Below are 18,058 nucleotides of genomic sequence, written 5' to 3' on the forward strand. Positions count from 1 at the left end.
TTTGAAATCTCGAAGTTCCTTCAAGTACCTTCAGGGGTACTAGTACCCCCATTTTCTTTTTGATAAACGGTCAAAATCTTACACACTGTCCCTTGAATGCATTTTTTTTCTCCCTTGTTCCATTTAGTTTGTTTAGCAGGATCCTTAAGTAGCACGCGAGTAGATTGGAACTCACCTGATTTTTCATGGCCACGGTTTTCGCGGACGAAGAGTGTGTGAAGCGTCGGTCCAGGTGACAAATTGTCTTCTGACGGGACACCTTGAAAGCCTGCCGTGCAACGCCAAAAGTGAGAACTTGTGAAGCTATCCCGAGAGACATTGAACAGATAGATGGCCTGAACTTACCATGAGCAGATTAGACAAGGTGGGCGTGGCCACAAGGACCCCTCAAGCCATGCGAATCTCGGACCTCACATCTGGCAAGGACAAAAATCAAATTCTAGGAATTTGGGGTGAAAAAATGTGCTCTTACCTTGTTGGAGCAGATGGGAACGCAGATGGCAACCATATCCTCTGAGCCGCGGAAACGGATCGCACATGCGCAAAGGCTGGCTTCATGCAAACTCTCACGCCGCAAACAAACCGCAGCCATCGTTCGTTATCCTGCGCAGACGCATTTTCGGCTACTCGCACACACTTTCCAATGAGACCATGAAGCATTTGCATCGTTTCACCTTGAAAGAGGGCTGTAAATGAACATTTTAATGATTCAATAATGTGTCCATTTGTTTTGATGAACTTGGATTCAAAACAGGATATTTTGATTGACAGTGCCAAAAAAATGCACAAAGCCATGAGGGTTCAGTTTCTGATTGTTCAAAACAAAATCGTATGTTTCCAGAAGTCTTCATTGGAGGGACCCCGCCCCGAGGGAATTCAAGAGTTCTCGAAACAGCTGTCCCTCGCATCACGGATCAAAGGTTGTAAAGCGTTTGCAGACTTCAAGGTCGGGTCGGGATGGACACGATCGGGATGTGCAAAAGTTACTCTGGTCTCGATTTGGAAAAGACCTGCCATCCCGTCACTTGCAGGTGTGGGCGTCGCTCATGCTCTCGCAACGGCGGCAGCGGACGTAGCAGCACCAGACGAACTTGCAGGCGCAACGGTGCACGTGGCGCTCAACGCGGGTGCTGTAGCCTCGGCCGCAACAGAGCAGCTTGCAGCCGTCTGGACCCGCCGAGGTGCGGTTGCAGCGGCGCCCCCTGGTGCCCAAGACACCACCGCGCAGATCCTCCACGCAGTAATTGGGAGACTTGCTGACGAAGACCAGCTGGTGCGCATCCGGCGGTGGGCGCCCGGGGGCCCGGGGCCCCTTCCTCTTGAGGCGCACACTGCGCTCGTAGCGCTCCTTCAGGTAGGCCCCCACGCGGCCGAACGGCGCCATGGTCCGCCAGCATGTCTTGACCGCGCAGGAACCCGAAACGCCGTGGCAGCGGCAGTCGGTCGACATGGTGCTGGCCACCGCCTGAAAGAGGAGAACCATAACAACGAGAAAGAAGAGAGAAGAGTAGCGCGCGTGTTTCGGACCTGCCTGCCGGCCTCGCTGTTGTGCTGGTTCATCCGGAGGAGGGCGTGCGCGCGCGTCCCGAACGAAGCGTTGAAGGAAGTGTGAGCCAGGAAGCGCCGGCTGAACCAGGTCCCGTACTGGACGTGGTCAGAGCAGCCGCCCCAGTGCCAGGCCTCCCCCGCCGCGGTTGCAGTTGTCACCCCCTGGAGGCGCGCGTCGCAGCCGCATTCGCTCACGTTGCCGTGGCTACAGAAACGCGTGACGGCGTGCACCAAGCCGGCCGCCATCACCGCGTAAATGAAGGCCGTTTCTTTGGTGCCTGAGAAGGTAAGAGGCGTTTTCAAAATTCAAAATCTGACACAAGCAAGGCCGAATTTAGTCAGTGGTCATGATGGGCTAGACCAGTGTTTCTCAACCTTTTTTCAGTGATGCACCCCATGTGAAATATCTTAAGTAGCTTAACCAGTGCAAAGGTTTCAGGGGTTGAAAAAAAATACTTCAAACATGCTACCGATGTCTGATGTATTCAACTTAGACCCTTTCAAACTTTATTTGTATTGGTCCACAAAAAAATAATCAACCTAAAGTTTTCTCTTTTGGATCAAACAAAGAACTTAATTACGAATAAATATTTGTCCACAAAAATAAGCAATATAAAATATCAAACCTGTTCTAAAAAAAAATATTACTGTATAAAGATTTGTCCACGGAAAAATATTAACGATAAAGCCTTTTGACAAAATAAATAACTTATTCGTCAATATTTGTTCACACAAAATAATCACGGTGTCAGACCTGTTCTTGAAAAATTATATTCGTCCACAAAAAAATATTAAACATAAACATCCTGTTTTGGGATTAGAGATCTGTTTACAAAATTAAATAATTAACTTAATTATATATATATATATTACCCCCTAAAAACAAAGTGGCATACCAGTCCTCAAAAATAAAGTAAAGTAGAGATGTGTTCACAAAAAGAAATCATTAACTTAACAGGTAAGGTGGTACGTGACAAGTTGGGTCGAACCATTCTAACATGGGGGAGAATCTGGCTTTTTACGACAACGAAATTGAATCACGTACTAAACAAAATTTTGTTTAATGAGATTTTATCGTTTTAAAGGAATTTTGCATGTTTGTTTTTATTCAAAATCTATACCCCATTTGAGAACCACTGGGCTAGGCCACAAGCTATTTTTTGTATTGTTTTGTGTAAAACAACTCGGAAAGTTGGATCAAATTGACCCAAATATTAATAGGTCGTTTTTTGTACTCATAATTGGGTTGTTTCTGACCAACCTTTGTAGAATGCACTATTTGACAAGCGAGCTCGTGAGCGTATAGTTGCTACCGACACACACACAACGTTCGTTCTGGTGTGGAAAAACAAAAAAATCTGAAATCTCACCGCTGCTCAGCTGCTGCCCGAAGACGGCCGGTTCGCTGCCGGTGGAGCAGTTCCAACGCTCGTGTCGGAACTGGCTCTGGCACTCGCCGACGGCCAGCCGCGCGGCATCCACAATGCTGGGCGCCAGGAAGCTGCGCTTGCGGCATACGTCGCGCTGCTCGGCGCTCAATGGGAACGAGTAGCAGCCGCCGTCCCGGGGCCAGCGCTCGCCGGAGCCATCCGCGCCCAGAAGCCTCCGCACAAAAAACACAACACATAAAAGCGTCAGATGTACAAGCACGACACTTTTGAACTACTATAAATCTAATTCAAACCATATGAGCAGAGTAGCAAGCTATATCGTTTTGCACGGAAGGTAATATTGAGCTTTTTAACGTTTGTATTTCCATTTTATTTTGCCAAACGCGTGCATGAAATTAAATAATCGAAAAACATCTTTGAAGTTGACTATATAAGACGTCTGAATCCCGATGTTTTTTTTGCGTACAAAAGCAAAACAAATAACACCGTTTTTTTTCAGTATGTCAGCGTGTAACACTGAAATCTTTTTTTTCTCCATTTTCAAGTTCATTTTCTTGAAATCCCTAATGCTGTTATTTCCAATGCAAACATCTGGGTGCATGCAACCCAATATTACAGCTCAGTTTTTGTTGTGAATTTAATTTAATTTCCTGCAGTGGGTCGACTTCAGCAAAAAAAAAAAATCTGAGCACTCAAGCATCAAAGTCCAAAACTCTGACAATTGAGATTTTTTTGTTTATGTTTTTTTCTTTTTTTAGCCAGGAATTTCCAACTGTCGCGGTTTTTCAAGTTCTCAATTTTGGGGATTATTTGCCCATACGCAACATTGCTATTTAGCGCCCGCATTTGCATTCACTCGATGCAATGCAGAGTTGGCAATGCGCGTGCACGCGAGTACTCACATCCAGCTGGCTTGGCAGCACAACGGGCACACGCACAGCAGCACCGTCAACGTGCACACGCGACGCACTACTACCGGCACCGTTTTCCGGATGCTCTCCATGGCCGCCGTTGGTCCTCATGCGCGTCCGCGTACGGCGCGCGCCGCCGAAAAGATCCCGAAGCTGACTGCGGAGCCGCCCGAAGAGCCACCCGGCTACGTCCTTCGTCCGAGCATGACGCCGACGTCACAGCCCAACGCCAATTGGACGGGTCACGTGACGGGCAGCCTTCAAATAAACGTGAAGGGCCACACGCACTCCAGTAGCTCACCCGTCTGAAAAAGGCCTAGTTAATATCCAGCAGTCATTAAAAAAGAGAGACATACATAAATCCTTCTCTGATGAAAAAACGTTAATTTAATCTATTTGATTCATCCGTATGACTTGATAATATAAAATTGGAAACATTCAATGTTTGTGTAGTATAGTAATAAATTATTTATGAACAAATCAGTTGGACCGTGAACAGGTGCCAGCATCAGACTTTATGGATGATAGCAAGTCCATCAGGGACCTATCCCAGTTGCCTGTGGATTTTGAAAAAGTGTCATGCATGCACCAGGCAAATGATGCTGTGCTCAGGCAGGAGGCACATCTGGTGTCAGACCCAGATATTCCCCTTGCTTCCTTGGGACTTCTGCAAGCGGCCTTGCAAGAAGTTGTTTAACCCTAACCAGTTTGAGTCAAGTTCATTTGACGGATGTTGGAGATGATGATGAAATGGGACGGCTCCACATAAGATGACGGGCGCTCACGTGGTGGGACACAAGCGACTGAGCAGGATCTCCGAGTATATCTGGTTGACAGGTCCGCTGACGTGATAGGACCATGACGAGCGCCCTGACTGAGAGAAGCGCTTCTCCACCTTGACAGTGGGAACAAAAAAATAGCATCTGGTCTCATGAGTTTTTATCTTCTTGCAAAAAAAATGTTTTGCTGTTTGTTCTGTTTCTACCTGGTGGAAATGGCACGCACAGGGTCCCTGCAGGAACTCCTTGTAGCGGCCCATGGTGACGGCCAGAGTGTCGATCACCTCATAGCCCAGATGCCGGGCAGCGGCAACAATGCGGCTGTTATCTTGGTAAAGCTTCAGGAAATCCTCCTGCGCAAAGCAGACCACAAGTCAGAGCCGGTGAAACGCAAGCGGGCGGCGCCAAAATGGGAACCGACCGGCGCGCGGGCTCTGACGCCATCTGCCTGAAGGTGAAAACCCATCCCCAAAGACTTGATCACCACCTGGATGCCTGCCAGCGACTCTCTATGGATGGAAAGGAAAAAACTGTGTCGGCGCGGCGGAGGGGAGGCCCGACTAGAGACGACACCCTCACCTGTCCAGAACCTCTCGTACTGTCTGGAGATGATTGCTTGTCAGCCACTGAACTCCGCCAATCACCAAGATGGTCCGCTTGGAGTTGACCAAAGGACGAGACCTTTAAAATGCAAAGCGCAAGGAAGAGGAAGTTTTACTATTTTGAAGCTTTAGCTTCTCTGTTCTCTGTTACTCTGTTCCACTTCCCATCTCGGTACCTGTGCAGTAGCCGCGCCAGCGCCTGGCCCAATGTGGGCCTCTGCCCCTGGTCCAGCCAGAACTGAGGATAGTAGGAGAAGGCCACCCGCGTGCGGCCCCCATTCACATTGTCATAAAACAGCGTGCCGTGCGAGCGGTCCCAAGCTGCCAGACTGCCGTTGAGGCGCTCTGTCACAAAGTACATCATGCCGCGATTGGTTGAGTCCCCCAGGAACAGCACCTGCGACGGGGGAGCCGTGAGGATGGGAAGGAAGTCAGGATAAATGCGAGGAAGGCAAAATGGAGGAGGCTAAGGTGGAAGAAAGACTGAAGAAAGCGAGGAAAAACAAGTATGATATGAAGCCAAGGATGGAGGCAAGGAAGGAAGTGAGGAAGCAAAGAAGGAAGGGAGAAAGCAAAGAAGCAAGGAAGGAAGGTAGCAAGGAACGAGGAAGGAACCAGGTAGGAAGGAAGGCCGCATATGAAGGAAGGAAGAAAGAAAGGAAGTCACCAAAAGGAGGAAAGGAGCAAAGGTAAAAAGGAAGAAAGGGAGCAGCGATTCACCTTCCGGCCCGCCATGCAGTCCCGCAGACGCGCAACATCTGCCAGCTGGTGACGACAGCCATCGGGTTGCCAGGTGACCTCCCGCCAATCACAAGTCCTGTTGTCGGAGCAGCTGAGACAGGGCACCAGCCAGCGACCTTTAACCTCGCAGGGAAACAAACGTCAGCCTCGGGCGAGCCTGCGACCGGCCGGGGACACGGCAGACGGCATCTCACCGGCAACGTGCCCTGACGCGCAGGTCTGAAGCGGAGCGCGGGACCCGGAGAAGGCCTCCAAGCCGCAAGGACGAGCAGGATCCAGCACCAGGCCGCAGTCCTGGAACGCAACAAAAGCTCAGTCCAGCCGGGGCCGCCACATGGGAACATTGTTCCCGCTTGAACCGGAAGAATATTTTGTCTGAAGGAAAGAAGGAAGCCAGGAAAGGAGGAGGAAGTCGATGACGGGTGTCAGAGGTCAAATAAACGCCGCGCCCCGGCATGGGAGCCGCCGCCGCGTCTGGAAGGACTTGAGAGGAGGCGGCCGCCTTGCACGCACGCACGCCTCTTGGGGCCTTTGGTGTCGGCCTTCCGCGCGGCGGCGACACATTCCGCACGCCGGCGCCGCACATCGCAACAAAGTGACACAAGAAAACTTAACAGGGATTTTCTTGTTGGTACCTGAGCTCGGACCAAGCCTTCAAACGCGCATTCTTAGCTCGGCCAAAGCCTTCAAACGCTAGCTTGCACGCACACGCCTCTTCTTCTCCGTGACACCTAACAAACACACACTCTAATTTCCAAACATGCACACATGCTCTCACACAATTTTTTCTTCTGGTTTTCATAGCAGCTTGTTACATTCGGCTAGCATCATCTAGCCATATGGGTTTCCGTCCAGCTATCAGTCATAAAAACTCCATCAGCTCGTTTACTTCCAGAATCTCAGATATTAGCACATGCGATTGATTCTGGATGCATTGAAGTAAACACAATTTCACTTATTTGGTATTTATTTCATTAAAATTTGTGAATTTTGCAGTTTCAGATCCACAAACACAGTTGCGATATTCACATGTGTTTCTCTGATATGTGCGATCTTCTTATGTGTTTTTTTATGTAATTTATTATTTTCACATATGTATTAAGGTCAGTTCCCTTTCTATCCGCACGACAGCAGTGTTGCTCCCTGCATTGAACGCGAACAGGCCTCTTCCGGTTCTGGTTTAAATTTGCAAATTGAAAGAAAGAAAATGCGCCTTTATCTGACCCTCTATTGTGTTTATTTAGTACAAGTCAGGAACGAGGTCCTTACATTTTTTTTCGGGCTTATTCTGCCTCGACAAGCAGACGCTGTTCTTTTTTTTTTCTACGCAACAATAGCAGCAGCAACAGACGAGCGAACAATCGCGGTTTCCGGTTCATGATAAAACATGCTCGAGGGTAAACAAATGAGGATCGTATTGTGTTAACGACTTGTTTTAAATAAACACACAATGTAAGGTCAGATAAAGGCTTGTTTTCCCTCTTTTAAATTCCAAATTTAAACAAGAAACGTGCTCCCGTTCAATAAAGACCAACACTGCCCACTTGCGGACGAACGAAGAACACACGTAAAAAAGTACGGGGAACTATGTGTGTGAATCTTGCATATTGTCTCCAAAATAATTCACAAAATTATTTGTGAATTTTTATGGATCTGAAAAAACACCCATAAAAACCTCAAATATAATTGTCGATCTCAAAAAACGTGAAATGAATATGAATGTGGATAATTAGGACACAAATTGGCTCTCATTATTAATGGGATGTTTTCCTAATAATTTCAATCAAAATGATTACTATGTTATGCCCCACGTTAATTCACTTTGTTGATTTATATTGAATCTGACGCACAAAAGAATGAGCTGTTTGGGGGGGACGGTTCATTCAGCAGTTGCTCACTTGCAGGAAGCCGCAGGTCACGTGATTGCCAAATAGGGGGAGACTGGGCGGGGCCTCGCGCCGCAGGTGGATGGTGTAGACGGCCAGGGTGCGGGGCACAGGCGAAAACGATGAGGCATCTGCATCTGTGAGCATGATGTCCACGCGGCCCGGGCCCAGGCCCACTGGGACAGCCCACACCCTAACCATGGAAAATGGACGTTAGCTTAGAACGAGCCTATCATTTGCATGCATGCGCACAAAATCCTACTGGGGGTGGGCGCGGCACGCCTTGCTAACGGTCTCAGCGCGCATGCGAAGGACAAGCGTGTCAAAGGCCACGTCGGCGTGGTACTCTGTCACGAGGGGGCTGAAGGCGGGCCTCAGCGCGATGGGCGGAGCAAAGTAGATCTGCCGGAGGCGAGGCTCCACGCACCCACCTACGCACAAAACCTTCGGCCAATCGCAAAGCACAAAGCGGCCCCGTGGCTCCTCGGTGCCCAATCTCACCTGCTCGCCAACCGGGCGCCGGCGTGTCCGGTCGATAGCCCCTGCGGCACGCATGCGCAAACGTGAATGGGTTTGTTCCAAGGTGGGATGCAATTGGATGAAGGGAGCCTGCCAGCGAGATTCACCTGCTGTTCTTGTCAAGGTTGACGATGGCCAGAAAGACGTCAGGGAGAGCAGAGGTGGACCCGCAGGACCGGGATAAACTGGGACACACCTGCAACACAAATGTGCACTTGTGTCACTTTGTGAGTGTGTATTTGTGTATGTGCACGCAGGCTTTACCAGCTGAAAGGACGATGGCGTCCTCAGGTGAAGAAGGTTTTGCAGAATCTTCAAGTTTTCCTGCGACATGCCGGCGGCGCTCATCTCCTGGAAGATGTCCTGATGACAAAACGGTCCTGTGAGTCTGGGCTCTTCATGCACGCCCGTGTCACATGACGTGACCTCACCCGGGAGTCATCACGGGCTGGCTCCGAGGACAACAGGAAGTCCAGCGTGTCCTCCAGAATGCCATCGCGCGTTACCTGTCTGTCAAACAGCTCGTCACTCAGAGCTTCGAGAGACAGACCTGACTCCACCTGAAAGCACGCGAGGTCATCCTTTTTCCTTCGTGTGCATACGCTGAAATCCTTTCAAAATAAAAGCCTTCAAGCTTGGAAAATCTTTTGAAAACTCAAAGGTAACTTCCTGTTTGCCGTCTTACCTGTGTGACTCGCGGCGTGATTTTTCCGTTGAACGTCAGTGTGAAGGTTAGCAGCTGGTAACACAGCACACACCTGTAACATACAAACACACACAAGCGTAAATACCCACGGGCGTCCATTAAAAGGTCATGTGCTGCCATGCACCTATTGATCTTTGTGGTCTTCTCATCGGTGGACACGGCAGCCTCCAGCACATGACCTACGACCTTCTTGGTCTGCTCCAGAGCATCAGGAAGCAGGAAGCGGCTAATCTGCCAGTACAAGCACGCTAGTTGACCACAAGGGGGGGGGGCAGAACACCAGGATTGCATACCTGGGCTCCTCTGGACGTGCCATTGGCCGTCACCACCGCCATGGTGTGCAGGAAGCAACTGAGGGGCCACAGTGACGTCACCAGCACGAATACGCTCACCACGGTTACAGGGCCATTAGGAGGAGAAGGAGCTCCCCCACTGTCACATGATACACCAACATGAGACATGTTCTCACACACTCACAGGCTTACACACACCTGTCAGTGGCGAGAGGCTGTGCAGGTGAAGGCCAGCTGCCATTTGGAAACCCTGCTGTTGCAGGGAAAAAAATCCTTTAGAAACTCTACTAAACAGCCCGCCGCTTATGGAGGAACTTTCATTGCAATGTCAAGTGGCACCGGCTAATGATGGGCTTCATATTTGAGTAGGTTACCTGCCAACACAGCAGACAGCGCCTCCACCAGGCCGGGCAGTAGGTTGACCTGAGACACACGCGCCTTTTTAGACACACGCACAGCTGAGGGCCAGCCGAGGGCCAGGTGACCTCAGGTGACCTCACCCTCTGGTGTGCTTCAAGGTGCAATAAGGTCGTCTTCCCCGGACAATTTCCGTCCGCCGGACTCACGCACACCAACAGGCTCCACTGACGCTCCCCTGTAACCATGGCAACATGGAGATTTCAGAAGAAGATTCTGCCAAAGGGACACTTGTTGTTTTGGGCAGCAACAGCAAGCCCAAAAGAATGCAAATGTGATGACTTAGTGGCCAAGACAAAATGTCAAAAATTGCAGGGGAGCCAGCAAAACGATTGGATCTCTTCCTGCCCGACGAAAAAGAAAGACTGGGGCGAGCAAAAACAGGAAGCGCCTTGTCCAAACAAAAGAGCCAAAAGTGAAGGTGGGAACATGTGGAAGCCATTTGGAAACATCCGGAGTTCTTTGGCTTTCTGGTAGCCGTTTCCATGACGACACTCACACACACACACACACACACACACACACACACACACACACACACACACACACACACAGACACAGCAAAGCGCTGCCTTGTTACCATTCGATCAACTGCAAACGTTTGGAAAGCTTTCCGTTTCATTTGCCGTTTATGAGCGCTAATTATTAAAACAGACGCGCGCGCACGCAGACAGCTGCCAAGGTACGCGTTTGATGAAGCTTGTCAATGGTTCGGCGCCATCTGTTTTGGGCCAGCAGCCAGACGTAGTTGTCAATCAAGTTTTCAAAGAATGGAAGCGAGCAAAAAAAGAGCTCGTCCACATTTCCCTGGAGAGCAAGTGAGTTCAGGAGGCTATTGGGAGTACTCGCCAGTGCGTCCTCTAGCGGAACAATTGAGCTACAACAGTTCGCCCTCTTCCAAATGTTTCGCGTCTGTCTGGAGCTCGCGGTCGAGTCTTGGTGCATGTTGCAGAAAGTAAGGCGGGCTCGTTACCGTGCTGGTAGCGGTGCGTGGACGTCTGCACGTGGAAGCCAAGTCGCGTCAGAACTCTGCGGTACAACTGCACCTCGCTGTCACTCGTCTCCCGCCGAGCGATCACCAGCGCCGTCCGCCGCCGCGCCTGCTGGTCGTTCTCAATGCAAACGCCAAACAAAATAACAAGCAAAGCATCCTTAACAGAGTGGCTAGTTTGTCAGCTAGCTAGTTGCTGTCAATCAACGGCGACAGACGAGAGCCCGCCCCCTGCTGGGAGGAAGGGACACACCCAATCAAAGGTGATGAGAATTATAATACTGTATTACACCGTTGGGTGAAATAAAATTACAAGCAATCACTTTTGAGATCTTGACTGCTGACTTAACTCTCGCGTCATTTTGTTTGTCGCCATTGAACCGAATGCTGACGTCTGAGCGGAAATTATCTCACGTGACTTGTCTTGGTTGTCACCAGCATCCACTTATAAAAAAAAAATGGAGCGTGTGTTTTTCTGACCTGCGAACTGTGCGGGGAGGCGCTCAGCTCGCGGTCATCGCGCGGCAGCGGCGGCTTCTTGGTCTCGCGGTTCGGGCTCCTGCCCGTGTCGGTGCCGACGAGGCTCCGGTAGAAGAAGAAGCCCGCCGCGCCGAGCAGGACCAGCAAGGGACCGGAAACCGCGCGGCGGCGGCCCAGCATCCTCATCTCCCCTTCCTCCGCTTGGTCATTTTCACACTCATTTTTTAGGAAGCGCACGCTAAGTGACGTCACCGCACGGAGCAAGTCCACAAGAAGTTGCGCGTGGCAGCAGGGATTTTTTCTCCGGTCAACTTTTCTTCTCGAACTTCTCTTTTGAGTTATAGAGGGGGTGGGCGAGCTCCTCCCCCCACAGACCCGCATACACAGACGGCACGTGGACCTCAAAGACGTCCAAATGGTGAAAGGGGCGGGGGCAAAGTCGCAGACCGATTGGAGGCAAAGGAAAGTATAATCGTGGGTGTGTGTGCGCATTTTTGTTGTTGAGTTTATTGTTGTTAAGAATGAGAGAGCAGCAGAAGCGACCGACAGCGTGCCCATCTATTTGTGTCTGCTCCCGCGTCGTTTCATGGCCGCCGTGCACTGGGGGCAGTACCACTTCCCCTTGGGGGCTTCGCTCAGACCCACGCAGCCGTAGTGGAACCACTCGATGGGACACTGTGAATGGAATGTGTTTGCACAAGTTGAATCAAAGACACGCAGCCAAGACTTTTTTTTTCTTTGTCTTTGCCAGATGCCGCACATAAGGACTAGAAACTGGGGCCCTGAACAGATTTGGTGCTATTGTGTATTGTGTGTCACGCTGTGATCCGCAACGCAACGTAGCAAACACATATCCTCTTCCAGCATCGAGCTGACGTGAAGTTCCACTATGTGTTGGCCTATTAGTTCTGACAAAGAGTGGGGGCGGAGCTTTGTCAAGAAAGGACCACTTTGCCAAAAAAAAAAAAAAAAGACTTGCTTTGGAAATTGGAAAAGCCACAAAGGGGGATCATTGACGTTTGTGAACGATTTACACACAACAGAACTTGGCGAAGCAGTTTTGGTTTGCTGCTGAATGTTGGCATAGTTTTCATGAGTGTCCGACATCCTGAACTGGTTTGCGTTCGCTTTTGAAGTGTCTCTAACTAGATTTCATGAGTTGCCGATTGCTTGCAATTGAGATTAGCACCATCGGTCACTGTGCGTGTGTTACTTACGTCTGTGTTGTCGCAGCCTACCATCTCCCCGTATGACACCTGCAATCAAGGCACACGAGTCAGCCGGCGGCAGGATGAGCTCAAACGCCGATGAGGACAAGGAGGGCGTCGCGTCACCTGGTTGCAGATGCAGTAACGTGGCTCGTTGGGGTCGTAGGTCCAGTCCACCTGGCCGCCGGCTTCGGCCTCGGGGAGCACCGAGGCCTGCTGGGAAAGCTCCTGAGCCAGGGCGGACGACGACGAGCACGACGACAGCGAGGACGAGGACGAAGACGAGGACGACTGGTGGTTGGAAGACTTCACGCTGCTTCTGGAAAACACACAAGACAGAGGGGGGAAAATAAAAACACCGGAACAGGAGGGTAGCGTAGGGTAAAGCCTTGTTTTCTCTTACTTGGACTTGCGTCCTCGAGAGTCCGAGTTGACGGCAGCGGCGGCGGCGGCCGCTGCCGCTGCGTTGGCGACGGTGGCCGGTGCCAGCGTCTGCGTCAGCGTGGACGCCAGCGCGGAAGACGGATACGGAGATGCCTCGCGGGACAGGGAGAAGTCTCGACTGAGCTGGAAATCGTTGTTCTTGATGGCCTCGTAGCTGGCCTTCAGACTGGACGTCCGCCGGCCCTCCTTCATCTACCGGGTCACACAAATGCAGCACCAATAACTTCCGGGCTGGAGACTCCCAACGCTTTTGCGCCCCAACATGGACAGAAACTAAAAACGTCGCCACGGAGGGGATGCAAATTGAATTAGAGGTGCAATCATCAATTGAGTTGAAGAATTTTGCCAATTGATTTGTTGCTTAACACAGTTGCATGGTAAATTGTCCAATATCTCCCATTTCAAGGACTGTTGTAAACATCTGCTTTTTGAAAATCATCGCGATGAACATTTTTGCTGCAGCTTAAAGCAGTTTTGAATCTGGTTTGAATTTCAAATGGGGTCCTGTTTTTTAATAAAAGTATTGGAATTATTAAAAGTGTTTTTTTTTTTTTAATCCAATTCAATCCATCAAAAATACAAAGTTTTTAATATCAAGAATTGCAGCCCACATTCAAATTTAGATTAAAAAAAAAAAAGATTCAATTCACGGTGACAACTTTGAATCAGCGAATGAGTTACAGGCCGTGCGAGGAACTTGTGGCACGTTGTGGCGCTGACCTGAGCGGTGGCCTGCACAGCTTGCGCGGCGGCCATGCTGATGGCGCCGGCTCCAGCGGCGGGTCCGACGGGCAGAGAGCTCAGGCCGTAGGAGGTCAGCGGCTGCGAAGAGTTGACGACGTACATGTTGTTGGTGGCGGATGACGACGACGACGATGACGACGGCGTGGTCATGCTGTTGCTACGGCAGCCTGCGCCTGACACAAAGAGCGAGATTCGTCAGTTGCCCCGCGCCGCTTCTGGCAGCGGTTGGCAAAGCCACACCCGTACCCGGCGTGTTCTCCTTGCAGGCGTCTGACGTCAGCGTGGACAGCAAAGCTTCTGACTTGAACTTCTTTTCCGGGACGTGTTCTGTCGTGTGGTGGGTGGAGGCGCTGTATCTTCTCTCTGTGGCCACGGAAACCATCGTGAGCACAGCGAAAAGAAGAGGAGAAGGAGGAGCCCGAGGTCAACTCACTCTCTGCTGTGGCGTGAGAGTGGACGTGATGGTTGTTCACAGGCTGAGACGGGCTGTCCATCTCCAGAGAACCTGCGGGACCAGAACATGGGAAGCCGGGTCACGCCGGCGGCGCGCCCAGCAGGGACGCGGCGCTCACTCACGTCTCTCCAGGATCTCGGTGATGCCCGCGTTGTCGGCCTCCAGCTCCATCTTGAACTTGGCCAGCTCCTGGTCCAGCTTGCGCAGGTGCCGGTCCACCTGGGTGCAACAAAACACATCTAGCGGCCTCGCGCACTTTGTGTGAAATACGCTTTGGGACTGAACTCACCAGATCATAAATCTGATTGGCGAGTTGCACTTTCTCATCGGCGTCTTCCAGAGCTTTGTAATAATCCTGAAAACAAACGACTTTGTTGAAACAAAAGACAGGGCATGTCCTCCCTCCAAATGTCCTCCGGCACACACACCATGTATCAATAAACGATACTCGTGTTAATAATTCATATCTACAAGCTAGGGGGTGAGCAGTATTATTCAACATATTTTTGCCTAAAGGGCCAGGGTAACGTGTCTGTCTTTTATTATTATTAAAGTTTCCGAAGTAAGTGGCTGCAGAGAGTCGCCAACCATCGCTGGCAACAATTTTAAGCAACTTAAGTAACCAGGAAGTAAACAAACACTAACAGCCACCAACCCAAACAACGGAGGCCCAAAACGACATTACTGCTTATATCAGCTAGAAAGAGGGCGCCGATAGTTTTTATAGAAGGTATATTAATCAAATAATATGTAAAATATAATCTCTTTATTTGTCATCCGTTGGGGAAATGTGCATTGTTTCAGCAGCAATAGTGGACACAGGAAATTTGCAACCTGCAAGATGTAAGTAGTACAAAAAAAGAAGCCTGAAATTTTGCCTGTGTATTAACTGACAATCAAATCTGTTCTGTTATCACAAACAACACTCCTTTTTTAAAAAAAAATAAATCAAGGGCCTACGAGGCTACTGTATTTGAATGTCAATCATGATGCTACTTGATGGACTTGCTTATGAGGACACCATGTTTTTTTTTCCCCCTAAAACTCACTTTCCTTCAAATGACGATACATTACAGACGGAATGAATCTAACTTTGGAATGAGTTCATGGCATTACCAAGCAAGGTGACGGTTGTGCATACACAAAACATTTGGCTGAGATTTGACCTTCTTGATGACCTCCATCTGCTCCTCTCGCCACTCAGGTTTGTTCTTCTTGGCGTTGACAAAGAAGTCCATGACCTTCTGCTCTAGCTGGTCTGTGGCGTCTGTAAATCACATTCATTTCTGCTCACTGATCTTTCAAGAGAAAATCATGGCTTCAAGGTACGTTTGCCCGATTCAAGACCAGACTTTTGCATTGTTATTTGCACTCTTTAACAAGAAGTAAGCGACAGCACACGTCCTTCAGGCCTAGATACCAGCCATCAGAAATTCGGCAAAAGTGTCGTTGTATGTTTTCTAAACTACAATACAGCGATAACAGTTTTACTTACATGGAGGAAAAAAAAAGCGAAATTCAATCCACAGGCTGGAAAAAGGTCAAGTATGTCAATAAAATAGAATTTACAAATCGAGTTTTGTCTGATACTTGTTTTGTCCTCAACTAGTTCAGTTTCTTTTTATCCAATGCATTTCATTCCTTTTTATTCTTTACTGGTATTGCCGTAATTTCACGATCCTGCAAGAGCATGTAAGCATCCAACTCCAAAGCACACATAAGTCACGACTGCTCTTGCAAACGTATAATAAACCTTGGAAACTACAAACGTGTGATGAGATGTTGTGCAGAAGTTAGCTGCGGTGTCAGCGTTCGGACTTACTTTGCACCTGTAGGTCCATCTCTCTCATTTCCGTAAACCTGTCGCGGAGGTCCATGGGAAGTTGTTCGATCACTGAAAGGAGGAAAGAGAGAGAGACGGAGAGAGAGAAAATGGGAGGGGTGAGCTTAGAGAGCTACCTCGGCTAGGCTAACATGCTAACGCATAAGGCAGTCGAAGGGACACATTTAGTGGCCCAAACGCGCGCTGTGTGCCTCGGACGCCCCACAAAGGTTTTATACTCACTCTCCAGATAGTCTTCCAGGTACAGCATTTTGACAAAGATGGGATTAAACGCGTTTAGGGACACAAACAGACTCTTTCAAGATGGCGCCGTCTACCTTCTGCCGCAACTGTCGAAGCTTCTTCGATTATCTTTGAGCGCACATAAGGTTGCAGCTTTGCGCTCTGCTGCTCTGCGTGGCGAAAGGTGGCACTGCATGTGAATATTCATCAATTTACAGTCAACGCATTTACCTGTACCCCGTTTTTAGATCTGCGAGACTTTTTTATTTTTTATTTTTCACCTGTTTGACTTGTATTAGGCTGATTTCTGTTGTCCATCGGTAGGTTGGTGGAATATTTCAAGAGGGGGCGAAAGAGGGCGTGTTACGTTCTTGCTCCTCCACTTCACTCTCTCTCTTCTCGCGTACAGCGATCCCTTGCTACTTCACGCCTCCCCTATCGCACCCTATCAGCGCATTGCGATTTTTTTCATTAAAAAAAAAACTATATTGCGGAGAGGCGTGCTGTGAAGGTTTACTGCATGCCAGACTGTCGAGTTGACTATAAACACACTTGCCACAGGTGCTCCTCGGAAGTCGAACTACTGCAGTAAACATTTACAGAAATCTGAACCAGTTTTCAATTCCCATCCCGTCAAGATAAATACAGTAAAAACACTTTATTTCCTTGTTCCTTCTTTTGCGCTCAATCGCGACACAGCCGTACTTGGCATCTGAACTTCAAAGAATCCTCACTGAGGATTCCTCACTGGGCCGTTTTCAAACCATCTGTCAGTCACTTCGAAGAACCGCCTTTTCCACTCGTCTCCTCTGCGTCCGCTTTTCGCACTCTGCCATTGGCCGGCTGGACAGGCAGGCAGTAGATGTGCATGGGGATCTTGCGGAAGTAGCTGCTGACCCACGGCCTGGAACACACGTGTGACGTCAGCTCTCCTGTCACGTGTGGCGTGTGTTGCCATCAATACTTGGCCAGCTGCTGGCTGAGGCGCAGGAAGTGCAGGTCGTGCAGCATGCGTTGGTTCTCTTGTCGGCTTTCCTGAGCTTGCTGCTCGCGAACACGCTGGGACGCGTCCAGTCGACTCTGGATGGACGATAGCTACCGAGGCGCACGCTCGCATGACATCACTATGCACCCTACACATGAACCGGCACGCTACTCACCTCGTCCAGCAGAGTGTGGCGCCTGGGCCTTTCTTTGCACACAGATTACAAAGACAAGACCATATCATTTTTCAATTTTTTTTGTGGGTGTTGATAAATTCAACCTATGGATAGAACTTATGCCACTGAAAAATTTGAGTGGCTGAAGGAAAAAAAATCATAAATAACTTTGTTACGCTTTGAAAAGCATTTATTAAAATGAGTAAATAAAATGCATGGTGTATAATTTGCAAAGTCTGTGCTAAAGGGTTAAACGCGACTTCAATTACACTGCAGGTTTCCATGCAGGTAACTTTTTCAGTGTGCCTGTAATTACTGACATGTATCCCTTACACTCACGCACACACTCAATCAGTGCAGCCCGGCGCACCATCAGATGAGCCGCCTGCTTGCTCACCTGTGACCTCCGCTGTCATCTTCCTCCTCCCAGCGGTGGCGGCCACTTCCCATGATGCTTTGCGGCGCACCAGATCCGGTATCACTTAATGACTTGGGTCGGATCTGAGTCTGAGGAGGTGACGAGAAAACACACAAGTGTACTCCCAAGATAGTGTCCATGGCAGCACATGCACGCAAACACACACACACACACACACACACACACTAAGTTGCCATAGAAACAAATGTTAACCCCACAGAGACTCTCCACGCTTAGCTTTTTCATCCATAAAACAAATTCCATAATGAAGACTTTCTTCTCCTTCATGTGTTTGTAGTGA

General features: G+C 49.4%; 3 protein-coding genes across 7 annotated transcripts; all 3 read right to left on the reverse strand.

Moving 5' to 3' along the window:
- Positions 1 to 665: 665 nt before the first annotated feature.
- wnt16 (wingless-type MMTV integration site family, member 16) lies at positions 666 to 4,031 on the reverse strand. The gene is made up of 4 exons (XM_088406200.1): positions 3,842 to 4,031; positions 2,919 to 3,151; positions 1,528 to 1,826; positions 666 to 1,465 (listed from the first exon to the last, which is right to left on the reverse strand). Exons 1-4 carry the CDS (start codon positions 3,940 to 3,942, stop codon positions 1,022 to 1,024), a joined length of 1,077 nt encoding a protein of 358 aa, XP_088262326.1. The 5' UTR covers positions 3,943 to 4,031; the 3' UTR covers positions 666 to 1,021.
- Positions 4,014 to 11,822, reverse strand: cped1 (cadherin-like and PC-esterase domain containing 1). Of its 4 annotated transcripts, XM_088406194.1 has the most exons (22): positions 11,265 to 11,822; positions 10,767 to 10,896; positions 9,877 to 9,971; positions 9,751 to 9,799; positions 9,575 to 9,629; positions 9,377 to 9,515; positions 9,208 to 9,314; positions 9,063 to 9,135; positions 8,809 to 8,937; positions 8,642 to 8,740; positions 8,485 to 8,573; positions 8,360 to 8,400; positions 8,121 to 8,289; positions 7,871 to 8,051; positions 6,167 to 6,266; positions 5,952 to 6,088; positions 5,408 to 5,697; positions 5,209 to 5,310; positions 5,051 to 5,138; positions 4,836 to 4,982; positions 4,636 to 4,773; positions 4,014 to 4,155 (listed from the first exon to the last, which is right to left on the reverse strand). In XM_088406194.1, the coding sequence occupies exons 1-22, from the start codon at positions 11,820 to 11,822 to the stop codon at positions 4,111 to 4,113; spliced, it is 2,961 nt and encodes a 986-aa protein (XP_088262320.1). In that variant the 3' UTR covers positions 4,014 to 4,110. The 4 variants fall into 4 exon arrangements, with proteins under 4 accessions (XP_088262320.1, XP_088262322.1, XP_088262319.1 ...); XM_088406196.1 differs by lacking the exon at positions 4,014 to 4,155 and having other exon boundaries at positions 4,215 to 4,745; XM_088406193.1 differs by lacking the exon at positions 4,014 to 4,155 and having other exon boundaries at positions 4,215 to 4,773.
- Positions 11,744 to 16,316, reverse strand: ing3 (inhibitor of growth family, member 3). Of its 2 annotated transcripts, none has more exons than XM_088406199.1 (12): positions 16,180 to 16,316; positions 15,937 to 16,008; positions 15,281 to 15,381; positions 14,404 to 14,469; positions 14,237 to 14,333; positions 14,094 to 14,165; positions 13,907 to 14,023; positions 13,637 to 13,827; positions 12,876 to 13,108; positions 12,599 to 12,791; positions 12,482 to 12,520; positions 11,744 to 11,939 (listed from the first exon to the last, which is right to left on the reverse strand). In XM_088406199.1, exons 1-12 carry the CDS (start codon positions 16,205 to 16,207, stop codon positions 11,823 to 11,825), a joined length of 1,326 nt encoding a protein of 441 aa, XP_088262325.1. In that variant the 5' UTR covers positions 16,208 to 16,316; the 3' UTR covers positions 11,744 to 11,822. The 2 variants fall into 2 exon arrangements, with proteins under 2 accessions (XP_088262325.1, XP_088262323.1); XM_088406197.1 differs by having other exon boundaries at positions 13,637 to 13,833.
- Between the last annotated feature and the right edge of the window lie 1,742 nt (positions 16,317 to 18,058).

This window comes from Hippichthys cyanospilos, chromosome 22 (assembly GCF_059441005.1).
Source record: "Hippichthys cyanospilos isolate Australia breed blue-spotted pipefish chromosome 22, RoL_Hcya_1.0, whole genome shotgun sequence".
In the NCBI taxonomy this organism is placed as follows: domain Eukaryota; kingdom Metazoa; phylum Chordata; class Actinopteri; order Syngnathiformes; family Syngnathidae; genus Hippichthys; species Hippichthys cyanospilos.

What these genes read in the sequence shown, in the direction of transcription:
- wnt16 (XM_088406200.1), bottom strand. Translation starts at nt 3,942, where the DNA reads ATGGAGAGCATCCGGAAAACGGTGCCGGTAGTAGTGCGTCGCGTGTGC. An exon ending in TGCTGCCAAGCCAGCTGGAT is followed by an intron (nt 3,152 to 3,841) that starts GTGAGTACTCGC and finishes TTTTGTGCGGAG; the next exon opens with GCTTCTGGGCGCGGATGGCT. An exon ending in ACAGCGAGGCCGGCAGGCAG is followed by an intron (nt 1,466 to 1,527) that starts GTCCGAAACACG and finishes CTCCTCTTTCAG; the next exon opens with GCGGTGGCCAGCACCATGTC.
- cped1 (XM_088406193.1), bottom strand. Translation starts at nt 11,822, where the DNA reads ATGGGCACGCTGTCGGTCGCTTCTGCTGCTCTCTCATTCTTAACAACA. An exon ending in GCACGTCCAGAGGAGCCCAG is followed by an intron (nt 9,315 to 9,376) that starts GTATGCAATCCT and finishes TTGTACTGGCAG; the next exon opens with ATTAGCCGCTTCCTGCTTCC. An exon ending in ACTGCATGGCGGGCCGGAAG is followed by an intron (nt 5,698 to 5,951) that starts GTGAATCGCTGC and finishes CTTCCACCTTAG; the next exon opens with CCTCCTCCATTTTGCCTTCC.
- ing3 (XM_088406197.1), bottom strand. Translation starts at nt 16,207, where the DNA reads ATGCTGTACCTGGAAGACTATCTGGAGA. An exon ending in GATGGACCTACAGGTGCAAA is followed by an intron (nt 15,382 to 15,936) that starts GTAAGTCCGAAC and finishes TGTGATTTACAG; the next exon opens with ACGCCACAGACCAGCTAGAG. An exon ending in CTGTGCAGGCCACCGCTCAG is followed by an intron (nt 13,109 to 13,636) that starts GTCAGCGCCACA and finishes GTGACCCGGTAG; the next exon opens with ATGAAGGAGGGCCGGCGGAC.